Source organism: Accipiter gentilis, chromosome 11 (genome assembly GCF_929443795.1).
Source record: "Accipiter gentilis chromosome 11, bAccGen1.1, whole genome shotgun sequence".
In the NCBI taxonomy this organism is placed as follows: Eukaryota; Metazoa; Chordata; class Aves; order Accipitriformes; family Accipitridae; genus Astur; species Astur gentilis.
Window position 1 is genome coordinate 18,838,851 of NC_064890.1, and position 18,520 is coordinate 18,857,370.

General features: G+C 40.1%; 1 protein-coding gene across 4 annotated transcripts in view; it reads left to right on the plus strand.

The window, feature by feature from the left end:
* The first annotated feature begins 1,722 nt into the window (after positions 1 to 1,722).
* TAFA5 (TAFA chemokine like family member 5) overlaps positions 1,723 to 18,520 on the plus strand; it is a 436,718-nt gene continuing 419,920 nt past the window's right edge. For all 4 annotated transcript variants that reach the window (XR_007507670.1, XR_007507671.1, XR_007507672.1 and 1 more), the window contains exon 1: positions 1,723 to 2,181. Coding sequence is in view for 1 of the 4 variants with exons in the window: in XM_049814130.1 (XP_049670087.1) it covers positions 2,070 to 2,181 (112 nt within the window). In the remaining 3 variants the exon portion in view is untranslated. The remainder of the gene's footprint in view (positions 2,182 to 18,520) is intronic.

Genomic DNA, 18,520 nt, shown 5'->3' on the forward strand with positions numbered 1-18,520 from the left:
TTAAGTCCAAATGTTTAAGCGGCAAACAATCGGACAAACCCGGAGCTACTGAAGGAATACGCATCTACTTTTTCGTGGTATTTTCACTACGCAAGCAAAACACGGGAGGAGGTGACTGGGACATTTTGTGACCCAGCTCCTCTCCTGGTCTGACAATCCCACCTGTACTCGGAACGCGACTACTTTCTGCAGAACTTAAAATATTAATTTGAGGACATTGCTATGGAGACTCCGAGTGGAAAAGCGGAACTACCCGGTCCCTCTTCAACCACTTGCCTTTTATTATGACCATAAAGGCTACTGGCACACACGTGGACCGGAGCGCCCTGAATCGGTTTCACATCGATGTGTCCCTGCCACAACAGCGACAGATGAGGACGGCAGATGAGTAAATACCGGAGGAGGAGTGTTGCCATTGACACCTAGGGCCGTGTCTAGGCGGAGTACACCGCGGAGACGTCCACCCGCGCCGCGCAGGTGAGGGGACGCGCAGAGGCCCCCGGGCCCCCTCTCCTTCCGCCACGCTCCGTCTCAGCCGAGACCGAAGCCCGCCCGAGGGGGCTCCGGGCGGCCGCCGCCTCCTTCCCCTTCCCCTTCCCCTTCTTCATCCCCTCCCCGCCCGGCGGCTCCGCCGCGCCGCCTCTCCGCCGAAGGCCGCGGGGGGACGCAGGGGGCCGGAGCTGGCTCTACCCCCGCGGCGCCACACGGCTCGTCCCGCCCCGGCCCGCGCTCCTCGGCCCCGGCCCCGGCCCGCCGCACGGCCCGCTCCGGCCCCCCCGGCCGGCACGGCAGGGGGCGGCCGCTGCGGGGGGAGTCCCCCCTCCCCCCCGCCGCCAAGGGCTAGCCCCGCCGGCCGCAGTGTCGGACCGGGGGAGGCGCCGCCGGCGCCGGCGCCGGGCAGGTGCGGGGCCCATGTTCGCCCGGGGGCGGGAGCGCTGCTCCGGCGGGGACGCGCAGGTGGCGCGGCGCCGGGGGAAGGACCGCTCCGTGCGCTCTTCACCTGTGGGCGTGACCGCCGTCCCCCTCCTCCTCCTCCTCCTCCTCCTCCTCCTTCTCTTTTTACTTGAAGGGCCGGCGCTGCTCTAGCTGCAGAGCCTAATAGCGGAGTTGGCGGCGCACGGAGAGGAGGAGACCCGCCGCCGCCGACCCTCCTCGTAAAGTGTCCCGGCCGCCCATCGCGCCTCCGCCCCGTCGAGCCCGCAGGACCGGCCGGCGGGGAAGATCGGGCTGGACTCGCCGCGGGGGGCCGGGGCGCCTCTTCGCCCGGCGGGTCGGGCTGCCCATCTCCGCCGCCGTCCTCGGCCCTCGGCGGGCACCGCCGCTCCCCCCCGCTCCGCGGCGGGCGCTGGCCTCGGGCGCGGAGCCCTCCCTCCCGCCTGGCGGAGCCCTCCCCCGCCGGCGGGCGGCGGCGGCCGCCGGGGCGCCTTCGCCCCTCCGTGCCCGCTGTCCCCCGAACCCCCCCCCCCCCCCCTCCCCCGCGGCCATGCTGCCCTGGGCTGGCGGGCGGCGGCGGCCTGAGCGGGGGTCGCCCTAGAGCGGCGGGGGGCGGGCGGGCGGGGGAGGCCTCCCGGCGCTAGCACCGCCTCAGCCCGGGCCCGGGCCCCAGCCTGCAGAGGTCTGCCTCCCGGGGAGGGGGAGGAGGCGGGGGAAAGGACAACCGGCGAAACAACTTGTGCAAATTAAAGAAGGAAAGGAGGAAAAAAAAAAAGAAAAAGGCAAAACCGTGAGAAGAGGCTCGCTCGTGGGACGTCTTCAAAGCTCGGCACCACGCCGGGCATCCGAGTCCCAGTAAACCCCACCACGCTAGCGAGGCTCACCACAGTAACGGGAGGAAAGCTGGCTGCGGCCACTGCGCCGAAGTCCTGCGTGTTTTAGAGTCGCCTTGGCTTTCTGGCTGGAAGATGATTCCTGCAACAGGACCATGTTGCTGCTGACGAACCGCGTTAGGAGATGCCTTCCTTGAGGATTACACGTGGAGAAAGGCCATCGGTCAAGGGGAGAGCTGACTGGTGAAACTGTCTGACTTCCCCCCCCCCCCCCCCCCTCCCCCCACCGGGGAAGTGGCTTCAATGGCTCCATCTCCCAGGAGAAGCAGTAGGAAAGATGCCAACGCCTTGCCAAGCATGTCCTCAACTTTCTGGGCTATCATGATCCTGGCTAGTCTCCTAATCGCTTACTGCAGTAAGTACATGTTTGTCCTGGTGCTTTTGCTGGGCGTAAATCCACGCCCTTCCCATCTGAGGTAACGCTTCTGGCAGAGGCTAAGCTCTGAAGCTGTCAGGCGTAGGGACTGTGCCTTAGGCTTGCCACCTCGACGCATCTCCCGCCGCTCCCCCATGGTAAAGCAGGTAGACCAACGGTTTAATACTGCTGCTTCTCGGGAGCATGAGAGGTCTGTAGGTTGGAGATGCGGTATTTCCAGTCCAAACAGAAACATCTCTTGGATTTTAGGAGCAAACTTTTTAGTGGCAGTAACCATGATCCACTGCTCACTGTTTATTATCGGATGTTACCAGCTTTCTCCCAGGCTGTTCTCTCCACGTACGCGGTCTTCCACCCCGGTCCCCCTTCCATGAACAGGAGCTGTTTTGCTTATGTTCATTCCTTTAGGAAGCACATACTTAGTGAAATGACAGATGTCTTAACATTGCCGGGGTCATATGGGGTTCTCTGACTGTGAAATTGCATTGGAACAAACCCTGGCACTTCCTTAGCATATCCTCAGGAATTTAGTGAGCCCATGCTATCACTTTTAGAGCTGCATCACAGGTTATCGGTAGAGTTTTGTACATTCTTTTTCAGGCTTGATAGATTGTCCATTAATCACACTGAGTTGCAGATAAGGTATCTGTAAGAATCAAGTGCCTGGACTATTAATACTTTTAAAGGTCTTTATTTTTTCTTGTTAGTTTTTTTTCTCCGGCAAGAGCAATTTTCAAGCAGTTAGTAATACAAATACAGTTAATGCCCATACTTGTGGGGAATGCAAGTTAATCCATAGTACCAGAGTGGGACTCTTTCAAAGAGAACAGAAAAAGCAGTTTCTGTGCAATAATAATAAAAAAAATATGTAATTTATCAGGAGGGACCTGCACAACTTTGCCAAAATGAATCTACACTGTATTTTCCCAACCTGAGCTGAATGTGGTCTGTAATTTACCCATAGCGCGTATTCCTTTCATTAGCTATAGCGTGAAAGACTTTGCACTGGGCTTGTCTTGTTGAGCTGTAATGGGTGTAGGTTATGATGAATAGGAAATAGATTCTGGTTTTCAGGAGCATGCCTGCTGCATTTCTTAACCCTCTATTCCATTCCCTCCAACTGTATTATAGTCTCCATTTTTCTGTGAGGGTTTTTTTTCTGAAACAAGATTGTAATTGGCTAAGAGAACCTTTAAATCACTTTTTTTTTTTTGCATGTTACAGGGGCTCTTTGTACTGACAACACTGAAAGAGGTTTATTCCAAAAAGAATAACATATTTGGTAATTATTTTTTCTAATTAAGCACATTTTGCATTACACATCTCATAAAAATTCTGATATCAAACAGGCCACACAAATAATTTCGGTTTGTACATAATGCCATATTCAGTGTGCTAATATAGAGGGTATACTAAACAACATACTGAGATTTAAAAGAATTTGTGTGCATACTGGGAGACAAGTGACTCGGTAAATGCATATACAGGATGAATTGTTCAAGTGTAAAGGGAATTCAGCTAGATATTTGTAATAGGAAATATTTTGTTAAGTTTGTGCTAGAAATGTCTGGAGGGTCGCAGGCTTTTTATGAGAAGATACGAGTTCTTCTGTGCAGGTATCTTCTATCAGCATAGCATCAGAAAGAGTTAACTGTAAACTCTGACACCTTAAAAATTATTCATATTCAACAGTGGGAGGTTTGACAATATTCTGTTCTAAGGAATGAAGTTGTCCATTTTAATTGTTATATATTGTTCATTATTTATTTTTTGCATTGTTTAATGATGCTGAACAATGCAAATGTTAGCTGATAATATGAAGGCAATTTCTGGTGTGCTTAAATTACCAGTTTCTAATTAGTTCTGTCAGCCAGTGTAGATGGTGTTCCTCAAACATGTAGTACGCTCTTCATTCTATATAGCACTGAAAAGCACCATGCAGCTTAAAATATGCAGTGTCAAAACACTCCACCATTTATGTAATGTTTCACTGATTTGACAACTGCAATTCCAAATGTTAATGAAGCACCATGAACATTTTCTCTAGCGGTAGTATTTGAAAAATTGCAAAAAATGTTTTTTTCTCTGTGGAAAGGGTGAAGATGTTTAAAAATCGAGGAAAAAAAATGTGAAGCTATTTCTAGCTAAGGTAGTACTACTGTAAATTTTATTAATTCTTTTAAAAATCATCTAGGATTTATTCAGTCTTTTTTTTTCATCTGATTCTTTATTTTTTGAAGAAAAGCATAACTGGGGTTAGGGGGGACATACAACTTAGTTATGTTTTAAGAATAACAGCCTTGCCATATTTCTTAGGAAGTAAAAGAACTTGACAATGTAATGTGTTCTGTATTTTTCCAGATACCTTATATTCAGGTATATGGAAGTATAACAACTCAAATCTCTCATATCAAGCAGACTTCTGTAAAAAAAAACCAACAACAAAGGTGACTGTATTATTAAACTAATTACAGGAACCTCGTATGTGATTATCTCTGTGTATCATTTTACTACGTTTACATCAAACTCTGCAGCTCCAAAAAAAAATATCAGAAATTTATCCATTTTTCCATTTTTTTATGGCACTATAAATAAAACTTTTGATCTACCTTGCTTATATTCATTTTTAATCTGTTAGTCTGACAAAGCATATTCCTGAACCAGTTATATGAATGTTGCTGCTTCTTCCCCTAATTACTTTGTGAATCTTTGTTTCTGGGAATGTATTTGTTGTACAATAATCAGCCCTATTACTGGGAGCAACCACTAAACACCATACTCTGAGTTCCACTTGACAGATAAGCATATTTATAAAGCATGTTCTGGATGTATATGTACAGACCATTACACTTTCATTTATACTTTAATTTCTGAAGCCCATTATGTTTTCTTTGATGTGGTAAAATGATAAACTGATCATTTTTTCTTTCATAAATGTTTAGATTATACTTAGGGATAGTGGCTCCATCCTATGGTGGAAGAGAAACCTGCATCAAATCAATTAGGTTAGTTGCTATAGTGATAAATATAATGTAATATTCTCCAACTGAAGAAAGATCATCTGATTTGGTAGGTTCTCAACAGGAGAAGGCAAAAATGAAGTAGTAGAAATGGGCTGTTCATGGTCCTTGGTGTGACCACTGATGCCATTTAACAGAAGCATCAGTAAATGTAAGAACAGTCTCAGAAGGCTATCCTGGTAGAGGGTGACCACCTTCAATGGCAATTCAGAATTAGAGGAGTTGTGACATTTTTGGATCCCAGACATGCTTTCTGCATACTTGTTTAATGAACAGTAGTAGACCAGAGAGAAGTACCTACGGTGAATTCTTCATATTACTGTTTTTATGTTGTAAAGGTACATTGAATTGTATTTTTCTCCTTCGTAACTGGGATTTGCGTTTTTCCATGCTAGAAAGTTTGTTCAAATTAAGGAAATTTTCTGTGGTATCCAGCTGCATGCTACATTAGGAATCTAAATGACATGGTTTTGATTCAGAATTACTTTTTAGTGCATTTATACTGTTGGCCTTGCTGTAAATACTGAGGTGCTTTTTAGATGTAAATAGTGGGTTTTTAAACAAGATATGATTCAGCTTTAGCAAAGTTGTGGATGTTATGAGCTTTTAGCTTTCCTTATTTTATACTGTTTTGTAAGCATATGGAATAGAACATTAGACCCCCATGGTGTTATAGGTTTTGCTGTTCTGTTAAGGTAATACTTCTAAGGGCAAGCAAATGGGTTTTTTGAAAGGAACCACCAAAACTGAATGGTACCTGCAAAGTTCACCTTCTTGATTTAAATATTGTGTATAGAAGAGCAGTATGAAGCCCAGTATTTATGCTGACTAAATGGTGATAGTTCTAGGAAAAAGGAATCCAAAGCTCCAAAATGCAAAATATTTCCTATAACTCTACAGTTCTGCATTGTAAGTGCAAGTTCTTTCACAGTTATAAGAAGTGGAAAGAGGAAATACTCTCCTAATTCATTATATTTTTTGTTTGCAGAATACAAAACTAGAGAGTTGTAATGATGAAATACTGGTAGGTTATATTAAATGACTGATTCTGCAGTATACCATTTAAATCTGTGGAACTTAGCATGAATAAAAAAGTGTCTTAGAAGATTTTGCATGGTACCATGCAAAATGCAGGTAATTCCCATGAAAAATATTATATTTACCTGACCTGAAGTTGAGATCCTGTTGTTATACCTTGAGTGGACACTGCTCATTTGAGAAATACCTGTTCATTGTCCTGTTCTGGAATTGCTTTTTTTCTAGAAGACACAGGCTACTATGGTCTCTAGGTATTATTGTTCCTTTACACTGTTGGAGACTGCCAGCAGGGATGGCAATTAGCTGTGACTGTCACCTGGACACCTCTCCAACAGGAGTTACCATATCAGCATGGATGTTAGATGATAAATGGTTACTGCTGATTTATGTTGGATGCAAACAAGTCGCCTCTGAATGAAGGCCTACAGCTTCTGTTAATGATCCTGTATAATTCAGATCACTTTCTCTGTTTTCTAAAAATGAAGAAAACAGATTTTTTTCATCTGTCCAACTGATCTGTAATTTTATTATCTTTTCTGCAAGAATTACTGTGTTTGGTTTTTTCCCCCCAAACTCTGCACACAGAATAAATGTGACATACAGTGCAACTGTCATTATTCAAACTTTTTATCAGCCTAGTTGTGTATAGAAATGAAAAATAATGCTTTTATGATGTTAAATAAGAAAAGCAAGGTATTAAAATTTTGTTTCTTTATATAACATCCCAGCTGCTCCTTTTTAAGGAGGTCCATTTTTTAATTGAAACCAGTGATTTGAACTTAATGGCCTCTACAACATACTACCTGTCAATATGAGTACCAAACTGACATTGAGATTGTCTCACCAGTTGTGTTGTAGTCTGGTCAGATGATGTGTTACATAGAAGTTGTTGGCATCAACATAGGAAATGTCTTCTTACTGCTTTTAATGTTGAATTCAACACTTTAAGGCTAACTGAGCATCATTTACAATTTCTCAAATGTATTTGAAGTCTGGTAACTCTTACTTCCATTGCAAGTGAAAACACTGATATAGATGGATATAATGGGAACCGGGTAGGGGGGGGGGGGGAACTAGAAAGAAATGGATATTTTCAATTAAATACATGGCAGAGGAGTATTCCATGTCTTTCAGCAGGGCTGATAGGAGGGAGATTGAGACCTTTTTGACTTGGTGTCGTGTCCCTGCCCCCCCCCTCGTTTATGCAGTGTATTGTATTGTTCTTAACCACATACTATGAAAACAGTATTGGGAGCGTGGCATAGAGCCCCACTGCTCTGGCTCAGTGTGTAAATGTGGGCTAGATTGTATCTTCTTTTACTGGGGTCTCATTAATCTCTCACTCTGCTTAGTGACTCTATTGAAGAAGTAGTAGTAAATCCTTCACTGAGATTATCTTTATGAGTGGGTATTTTCCCACTCGTTTTTCTCTGCTAGAAACTGGAGGTATGAAATCTCTGTTTTTAGATGTAATTTAGTGCTTTCTTAGTGACTGCTCTAATCGTAAGGCTATTAATTGAACCTCCCCTTGCCCCTCATCAACAGCTACTCCAACATCTGGCATGCCAAATAATGTTTATTAGAGATATGCCTTGAATGTTATCAATAACTCAAAAATGCACTTGGATACTGAACTATGTACAGAAGTGTCAAAGACATAGGCAAATCTAGATAGCATTGATTAACCACAGTCTTCCTTCTCTGCATATTCTTTGTTGCTCAATTCAAACCAGGATGTTTTCATGCTTAGGCTCATATTTGACCAGGTGTGTTGCTCCGCTGTTGGGCTGGGGATTTGTTTAGGGTTTTTTTTCTCTGTTTAAAGGGAAGTTACTCTGCTTTTTGCACAGATGGCTGGCAAAATTGCTTATTGTAGATGTTTTTGGAAGTCATCTCTTCATGGATATGCTTTTATGTCAGCCCCGCAAATAGGAAAATGTTATGTGGTGACTATTTGAAAATATATGAACCGTATTTAGACTATGTTTTCCAATATTTTTGGTGTAGAGGTTTATTTCAAAGATTTTGTGCATGTTTTTCAATAAATGGACTTTGGCTACAGTACAGGAATCACAAGTATAATGATAGAGGGTTTTGTATTCATGTGCTGATCTATTGATCTCCTAAAGACTTTGTGGCCTGTGTCTTATTTCGATCTCTGGATGGACTGCTTCTTTGGACACTTTTCTTCAAACACTTGATTGCTCTCGGATAACAGGCAAGTATCTCGTCTAACTCTGGAGTGAGGAGTATAACGGACTGTTTTTCAAAGGAGTCTCTGTGCAACAGCCCCTTTGGTTCTTTCCTGAGTAACAGCTACTTAGTTACTCAGTATCATCCCCACTTTTGCATCTCCTAGCACTTCTTTTAAGTGCCTGTGGCCCAGTACAGCTATAAGAAAGTTACTTCTCTAGAACAAAATGTTATTTATTTTGTCAAACAATATGCTGCTGTGGGAGAAAAAATGAACCATATCTAGCAAGACCTCTAGCTACTACATTTCCTGTGGTTGCAACTCCATTCAAGGCTGTAGGTTGGTATGACTTATTTTCAGTTTTCATGTTCTTTGCCTTATTCTCTTGCAGCCTGAGTTAACACATGCTTTCAGATGACCCTTGGCTTTAAGAGCCCTCCACCACTGGCATCTCCTGCTCTTCCAACAGGAGAGTGTTTTAACAGGGCAGGATCTTATGATGTTTTTAGGATCACATACCTGGCAAAATAAAGCTTCCTTAGGTCTTTGCCTGTGACTGAAAGTAGCGATTTGAGCTATGACCCCATTGTTCGGTTTGGTGTTTTGAAGGTTCAGAACTGGGACTGTCTCTGGTCTTGTTTTCTGTGGAGGTTAATTCTAGAGCATTGTTAACAGATGCGCTTTGTTTTTATTTTCTGTACAAAAAAAATGAATAAGAACCCAGAGCACAATGCCTAGGAGAGTGGTAATGTTTCAAATTGCAAGTTATGTTGGTTGGACTGATTCCTGATTTTTTCATCCCTTGTGGAGAAGGATTGTAGTGACTGACCATACTCAAGCACAGTGGTAGAACCTGCTGGTTCTGTTAGCTGACAAAGCTACATAATCTGAGGGAAAGGTCCTTAATTCTTACAGAAATGAGAAATTGCTACATATGAAAAAGAAATTTTGCTTTCTGAAGTCTATCAAAAAGTATTATTGTGTTCTTGTTAGTCATAGTTTAATTTATGATGGCTTTTACCTTTGCTCTTAGAACTCTTTTTTTCCCCATGAACTCTGATGTTGACAAATGTGTTCCGAGAGTTGATACACTGACAATATGAGATACTGTTAACCCCAAATGCCTATATCACTTTTGATACTCTCAGATGTCAGTATCCCTTTTAGCAGAATATTTAGTTTTCCATTGAACTACACCAGTGCAAAGTTTGGCAGAACAGCTTAGCCAGATGATAGATAAAAGTGGATTTAAGCTAAGCTCTTGCACATTTCATTAAATGGTTCAATTGTAAGCAGAAATGTTGAAATGCTGTGGGAACAGTGACTTCTGGCACTACTTCTGGCAGATCCGGAGGAGGCCCACAAAACTGAGCAGGGGGCTGGAACACCTCTCCTACAAGGACAGGCTGAGAGGTGGGGTTGTTCAACCTCAAGAAGAGAAGGCTCCTGGGAGAGCTTATTGTGGCCTTTCAATGCTAAAGGGGGCTTATAAGAAAGATGGAGAGAGGCGTTTTACCAGGGCCTGCAGTGACAGGAGAAGAGGCAATGGTTTTAAACTGAAAGAGGGTAGATTTAGATTGGACAAAAGGAAGAAATTCTTTACTATTTGGGTGGTGGGGCACTGGAACAGGTTGCCCAGAGAGGCTGTGGATGTCCCATCCCTGGAAGTGTTCAAGGTCAGGTTGGATGGGGCTTTGAGCAACCTGGTCTAGTGGAAGGTGTCCCTGCCCATGGCAGGGGGGGTTGGAACTAGATGATCTTTAAGGTCCCTTCCAACCCAAACCATTCTATGACTTTTGTTCTCTTGCTTTAAATTAAACTAAATGTGAGTGTAACAGATATTGTGAGACGTTACCTGTTACTGATAGCATTCTCTGGTGGTACTGAAAGGGTTTACCAGTTTCTCATTTTTATGAACTGAAGTGGACTTTATATTTAGTTATACCTTGGGTAGACACTTTTCTTCTGTGCAACCTAAAAGAAATGTGAGTTTGTTCTATTTTTTGTATAGTGCATGAATTCCAAAGTAGTTCTGTATTTAGCCTTGAATCATAAAAATATAAAATTCTTTTCTGAATTGAACTAATATAATAACCTGTGTTAATCATCAGTAACATTTTATTGAAAAATATCAGGAATGAGTTCCAGAGCTTTTTCAGTATATACTGTCAGTAGTGCTTTATTGAACATTCATTTTAAGATGAGAGTATATATGTGTTTGTGTATATATGTGCTCAGTAAAAAACACATCATTATTTAAAATAAAACTGAGAGGCTTCAAAAGTTGTTCTCACTGAATGTTACTTAAAGGTAGTATTATCCCTGAAATTACCTTCTATAGGGCATTTGACCTAACATATCTTTGTATATCCTAATACCTGGAATAATGATTCTTTTAAGATATTGTTTTAAGGAATTTTCACTGAAGTTTTCCTTTTAAGTTATCAGCTCCAGCTAGAAAAAGGCCAAACATATACATTCTGGCACTCAGATCCTGATGGGTTAAAAGAAATGGATGACAAATAGTTTCAATTCCATCTGAACAGGACTGGTGTTTCCTTACTTTAGATTTCTGCAGTATAGTCATTTATATTTACCATAACCTCCTTTTAAAGTCAATGGAAATATAGACATTTTTACAGTGCAGTTCATGTGACATGTCTTAGATACATGATGAAGTTTGAGGTAAACTGTGCTGCAGAAGTGCTTGTCTTTTTTGACTATAAAGCAGATTAGACAACTTGCTAAGATTTTTAACATATATGTTATCACATTAATCTAGTCCTTCATTACAGCATCTGTAGAATGTTGCTTATTTTCAGGGCCCACACTTAATATTTAAATGTTTAATGCCAAGTCACTGGTTCAGTATTTTTCTAGGGAAGAAAAACTGCAGAAAAATAGTCTTGTGATACAGATTCATTAAGGCTGTAGGTCAAGATATTGAACTATGCAGCAAAAGATTTGTACAAATTGAGGGATGTAGTTGGCATAAATTACTGGGATCTTCTGAAGACATCTTTGCAAACAGCTTGTATCCTGAACAGTTTTTGCAATGTGTTTTGTCTTACTGTAAATTCTCCAGTTTCACTGCCAGTATTTTCACACTCTGGGCACTCTAAAATTACTATCTTTCCCCAAAAAGTTGGAAACCAGGTGAATTTTAGATGAGTGTACCAAAGGTTATCAGCTTTACCATTCTTTTTCTCATTTTTTAAGCCTCTTCCATACAAAACGATATTAAACACATTTGCACTGTGCAAGCTTTTATAGTGTGATTAAAACATTTGAATCACCTTCATCTAGTACTGATTTAGGTAAGAAAAGATTTAAAGGTAAACAGTGTGTACATATATATGAAGCTGCAGGGGCAAAGATGACTAGAAGTGCTTGCCTTGAATATAAGAGCAGATATGAATTGCGCTGAGCATTAAAGTGCCATCCCCTCAACTCCTCCTGCCCTTTCTTCTCCCTCACCTGGAAGATAAAAGCTATGTATGAGAAAAAGTTTATGTTATGCAGCTATTTTTGGTAGGATATTGGGCTTTATGATGTGAGACGTTCCTCCAATTCTACGTGCTTCAGTGTAAGTGCTATTTTTATAGTCCTTTTCATCTGGAGAGATTTGTTGCCTTCTATACCTCATTCTTTTATCAATATGTTTTTGTTCAAGGAATATATTGCTGCTTTTCACCTTATCCATGGTGTATAGCTTCATGGATATTCTTTGTCTAACAGCTGGCCAAATCTGGTTATGCTGCCTGTATAACCAGAGAACTCACCTTAATCCTGTCTATAAATGTAATTATTTTCTAATAGAATCGTCTTTAGAATGCCTTACTGAAAAGACTCTTGAACAGTTTATGGTGCTATATGGGCTCCCTTTTCCATGCTTTTGCAGAGTTCTTTAAAGTGCTGCTGTGAACTCTTAGGATGATTGGTTGCATGAACTGCGACTTTTAATTACGATAAATGGATTTGAGGTATTTCAGATACAATTCCAAGGAATTAGTTTAAAAACAATTTATAATACTTGAGTTGGTGGCATTTCAAAAGCTTTTCCTATGAAACAGCTTAACATTTATGTTTTTCTGTTTTGACATTTGATGGCAATATAGGTAAACCAGTATATTCTTTGGTACAAATGTTACATTGACTTCATAAGACTGACATTGTATTGAGCATATGTAATACTAAGAACTGTTGCCTAATGTTTTCTCAGATAATTCATCTCTATATAGAAGAAAGGGTTGTCCTTTAGAATCTTCAATTTCACAGAGTGAAAGTAATCTTTTCCTCTTGATATTTTAATATAAACACAGGTGCAAAATAAAGTGAAGCACCTACCTATCTCATTTTTTTAGTTAATTCCCTGAAATTTATAGTGTTTTTTTTCCCTCTATCAAAGACCAAATTTGTAGAACTCAAGAAAACATTTCCTACATTACCTTATTAGAGCACATTCCCAATATATTTCACTGCTTTTCCTTTCACTGCTTGTAATAACGGGTGTCCATTTCCTTCCTAAGAGCTTCTTTTAGAATTTAGTGCTCTGTGTTGGCATAGAGTCCCAATATTAGTTTTCTTTTTTTTTTTCAGTTTTTCTTTCTTATTTTTCTTATCCAAGGTCAGGCGAATTGGCCCTACTGTTTGTCTTGCCACTTTCTGAAGTGCTTTTCTGCTACTAGGTCTGACAAGTACAGCTATGTGAATCACGGTTTGCCAGTGACTTCTCAGACAAATTAACTTGATATATGTGTAGAGACTTTTTCTCCCAACTCCTAGATCTGCAGAGATCTGAGAATTGGGCTTGGATGTTTTTCTTCCACATGTATCAGGTTCTCTGAGCCCAATTATAAACTCTGTGATATGGCATACTGTAGGCTTGCATGTGTGTACCTTATTAGAACTTAGTAAACTGTCAGTGCACAGAGAATATAATACATCTAAAACTAGAGTTTAATTTTTCTTCTGTCATTCTAAATTATTTTAAAAGTATATTAAAGCAACACACATGACTATGCACAAAGGGTTAGAACTGAACCGTTGAGAAAAAAATATGCGTTCAGTTTCAGCGCATGTGATTTGAACAAAGATTTCAAGTTACCAAAATGTGGGAGAGCCGTGGTAGATATGATGGGTATACGTCATTTGTCATGACAAGGGTGTCCAAATTTCAGGTGCATGTTACTATTACTCAGGTCATGTATGTTTTGTGTGACAAAGGACACATGTTTGGCTAGATAAGATATATTTTTCTAGCTGTGGAACAGGAACAACTCTCTTAAAAGTGAGTGGCAGGAAGCTAGAACTTAAACCAGATGTAGCTGGTTTTGGTCTTTGAAAGAGATGGTCATGTAAAGCGTATGGGATGAAAATTTCAGAGCTCTTATGTAAAGTCAAAGAGCAGCATCTTTTCAACTAATTTCATGTTCTTATTTTGCTTTCTGGTTTACTCTTCTCTGTGTATTTCTATAAATTTATTGTCAGGATGTAGTACTGTAGCTGAACTTAACTGATCAAAATGTAACATTTTTTTCCCACATCTCTAAATTTGCTGATTTTTTTTTTCCCCTGAAGAGCAGAGATAGTGCCATGACTTTGTTTTTGGTTTTTGGGTGTGGTGTTTTTTTTCGTTTTGTTTTTTTTTTTTTTTTAAATTGGAAGGTAATATAGCAACCTCAGAAGAAAAAAAGTATGCATGTAAAGAAATGATAGAGGAAGTGAAATTTTGAATTTTGCTTGCTGACATGTTGAAATTAATTGGAAGTTGGATTTTAACTTTCATTTGCAGACTTTGACAGCACATTTCTTTAAAAGTCAACAGAGAACCTTTCAATCAGTTACAACTATGTGACAGACAACTGTTGGAGGAAATTCTGTCTTTAAAAAATGAAAGCTTGTGAATTCACGCTGAGGCTTGTTTGTGTGTTGGTTGCTTTCCCACTTACCTACATCCCAGGGTTGATTGATGTATAAACATGGGGATACATGTATGAGAAGACCATATGGTACTCTGGATCATCCATTTGAGTTTTGCTTCATTGTAAACAAATGTATCATATTGGTTAATTTATATCTTGTCTGAATTTTTTGAGAGGAGTAGTTTTGTTTTTATAGGAGTAATTTGATCAGTAAATAAACATAATATTTTTTTTCTTCTTTGGGTTTTTCTTCCAAAATTATATAAAAAGCACTTAAATATTTAAATATTGATAACAGCAGTTCTTTCTAGGACTGTAAGATACCTTTTTTGGTTTATAGGGTATGAGATATGTCTACATCTGCAAATCATTTAAAGAAAGCGGAGTTGGGTTGAGTGCTTGCTTTCAGGTAGTGGATTGTGTCCAGCCTTGTCTATCCGTCTTTTCCACAGGCACCTGAGTCTGAAACATTACTGCTAGTCAGGAAGCTGTACCTGCTGAAAGTGAGAGCGTCCGCTTCTGTCTCTGCTTAATGCAAGAACTGCCATAGTAGAGGAATTAAAGCTGTTACAATCTGTCAAAATGTTAGTTCCCAACATTGGTAATATTTTAGTTGAGATGCAGGAAAATCAAGATCTTAATAGAGTGTGTATTGGCTAACTCATTCAGCTGCTGTGCATACTAACACGACTGTTGACCAGGAGACTCATCCACTGTTTCAATGCTTAGGTCTATAAAATACAATAGTGAGAACCATAAAAATGTATTTTCTTTCACATTGAAAATAGCTGTTATTGGGACTATATTCAGGCAGAAAGAATGTTGCTTCATACATTTAAAACCTACATATATTAACAGTTGATATTATTCCAGGAAAATGACCATGTTTATTTCCTGAGAACAAGGAATTTGAGCAGGTTTAAACACACAAGATGAAGAATGATTTATTGTCTGTAAACAGTTGAAAAGACTCCTTTTAAATCAATTGCAGATAATGAAAGAGAATTAGTGGTGAAAAGAGAAGACATTCTTTCTTTTTTTCCCCTGAGCTTGGATTTAAGATGACTAATGTTGAAGCAACACATTGGAAATTTGCATGACTATCTGAGCCAGTGAAGCTAATAAAGGAAGTAGAGCTTCCACATGTGAAATTCATGCAAATGCTATCAAAGTGTCTACTGAACTCTTTATATTTCTTACTTCTGTTGAAATTAAGTGTACAGCTTTTTTTGAAACCAGCTGGATTCTAAAGGTAGTTTTGAGGTATCACTTAAAATGCCCTTCAGTTTCCTGTTCGATTCAGTGTACCGTAACATTTGAAAACTTTCATCTATATGTGGAACTTCTACAAAGGAAATTAGTACCTTTTGTTCCTACGGTGTCTTTTTCGGACAGTGATTCTGTCTGTACTGATTAGAGTACATGTATATACAACATAAGCCTCATTTTATAGTAGATTTTTTCTGTCCATTGCCTGACTAGTTTCTGTACATATGAAAAAGCAGATTTATGTAAGATGAATCTCAATTTTTCGTGAAGAATATTGAGCTTACACTAACAACATGTTTCTAAACATAAATGCATTTTCTTTGTATGTTTTCAATAACATTGAAAAAGAGTCATTGCGGCATGGTTTTTTGCAGGATAGGCATAATGCATCTGTTATTTTTGCCTTTGATAAAAGACTTATTACCTCAAGGAACTTAAATATTATTTTGTAAGAGAAGGGAGTACAAATCTATGAAACAAATTCTCGTGAGTGTTAAATTTGGCTGGTAGATGAATCAGGCAAAAGAAACTAGTCTATTTGACACTTCAGCTATGAGGTACAGACTCTAATTTTGTGATGCTCAAAAACAAGTGTCAAGGAGTTTTATGGGCCCTATTACCTTTCAGGTTCATAAAACACTGCCAACAAGCATATGTCTCTCTCTTTTGTAGAATAAATAGCTCAATTAATTTATAGAAGTATTTCCATTTTGTGTGTATAAGAAGAAAACAAAGGTAAATTAATCTGAATAAATTGGGTTTGTATTTTATTCCGTTAATCTTGTGGCAATTAGTATAACAGTGATGCTAATACTGTCACAAAATTTTTTGGTTTTTTACACATCATTATCAAGAATGACAAACATAATTGTTTTCTTGGAATGGTGATGCCATTAGAAGTTACTTTCATGGACCAGTGTAGACCTTTGAAAGTTTGAACTGGACTTCGTACACATTTTTATTGCTTAGTGGGTGTTTTCTGTTGTTGAGTGTGAGCTTTTGAATTTTGTCTCATTTGGAGCTTCATTTCCACATAAAATCACAGTTCCCTCTTCCTTCCATACATGCAGTGCAAATCTGGAGATATGAGTGACTGCTTCCCCAGGACCAACCCATGCTTGAAGAGCAGGTAAGTTCCAGTAAGTCTTAGATGAAAGCCAGGGGGATATTTTTGCTGCCATGGCTGTCTGAGCCAAAGATGAGGAAGAAAAGATGTCTTTGAAGCTGTGACCTGATTTAGTAGCACGAAGACAAACATTTTTGTAAATGGGAGCAATTCTAGAGAAAGTTTGTTTTTTGGAGCAAGCTTCCAGCGTTATTTTGGCCTTCCTGGATTCCATTCTTAACCGCCTCCTCTTTAAACAGGAGCTTTTTGCAGAGTTTGTTATGTTCACACTTGGCACGGGGTAGAGTTGAATGCTGTGTGTGCATTCTGCAGCTTGCGCTCTACATCTAGATCCCGATGAGGAGTAAACAGAAGGAATGCGATCATTGTGAGAGTCTGAAGATGGGAGAGAAAAGAAATGCCTGTACTATCCTGTGTTTGCGGTCTGAGAAAAATGACCCAAGTCATTTCAGGCTATTACTGTTTGCCCTGTGCAGCTGTCTTTGGGATGAAAGTAGGAGTATTTGGAGCTCAGCTATACCAAAGCTGCCAAGTCTGTTAGAATTGATGTAACTGTCTTCCTTTTCCTTATAATGCGGAGGTCATCCAGCAGAGCCACAGGTGCTGTCTCAGACTGGTGGCCTGGTCTGAAGCCCAGCTGACAGGTGGTGTTAGACAGGAGGGTTTTTTGCTACTTTATTGAACATCTTGCTTAGAAAAAGGTGATCAGATTCTGGCCAGCAGCTGGGAATGTGTCCAGCACTGGTGTGTCAGACTGTTGGATGGTTTAGTACTTTTAACACCTGGTCAGCAGTCATAATCAAACAAACAGTCTTTCTGTGCTAAATAAATGTGATGTACATTTCTGAACATTAACATTAAAACTCAAGATCAAGGTCTTGTAACTGCATTTACAGAAAAACAATTACTTCACTAGTTAGAAAATATTGTTTCAGATTTCCTACCAGAAAATAATTGATTTTGACCCCTTTTTGAAACAACAGTACACTTATTAAAATGGTAGAAAAGCTATCAATATTTTCTTGTACTTGATCGACATGGGAGCAGAAAGAATAAGGTAGGGCTTAATCTTCACTGAATCCCCGTGCATCTTCTGTTCCTCAATTATGTAATTCTTCACTTAGAAAAATTATGGCAAAAAGCATAATATTTTGGGATCTCTTGTTTCATTGATCAAGTTCTTGGAACTTGCAATAAAAGAGGGAGAATGATAGAAAGGGACTAAGTGGTTACTTCCCATTTATACTACAAGGCTCCCCTTTGCAACAGCTTCCTGATACATTTAGGTAGTAACTGTAATGTGTGAGTGACTGGACAATTTATTTTAAGCTGGAGTTGTGTATTCTTGACTGCTGATACATGTGAACAGGCCAACAGTTGATATTTGTAATTAATTTTCACATTGATAATTATTTAGAAATCTTCTGAATCTTAATACATTTTATTTCAATGCTTTGCTGGTAATTTTCTAACAACCTACTGGCAACAGCAATTATTCCCAAAGTTGAAGCCATTTTTCTCTAAAAATGATATGATTTTTTAAACAGCTAATTCTCCTCCTGCTTTCCAGATAGTAAAGTTAGGAGTGCAGCTGTTTCCTACTAAATGAAAAGCATTAATCATTTTCTTTTATATATAAAATCAAATAGCTGTTGCAGTAGTCTCTGTATGTAGAATTTGCTGTTTGGCTGGTTTTGCTGTTTTAGAAGAAATGATTCGACCATGGCATCATTTCAATACTTTATGA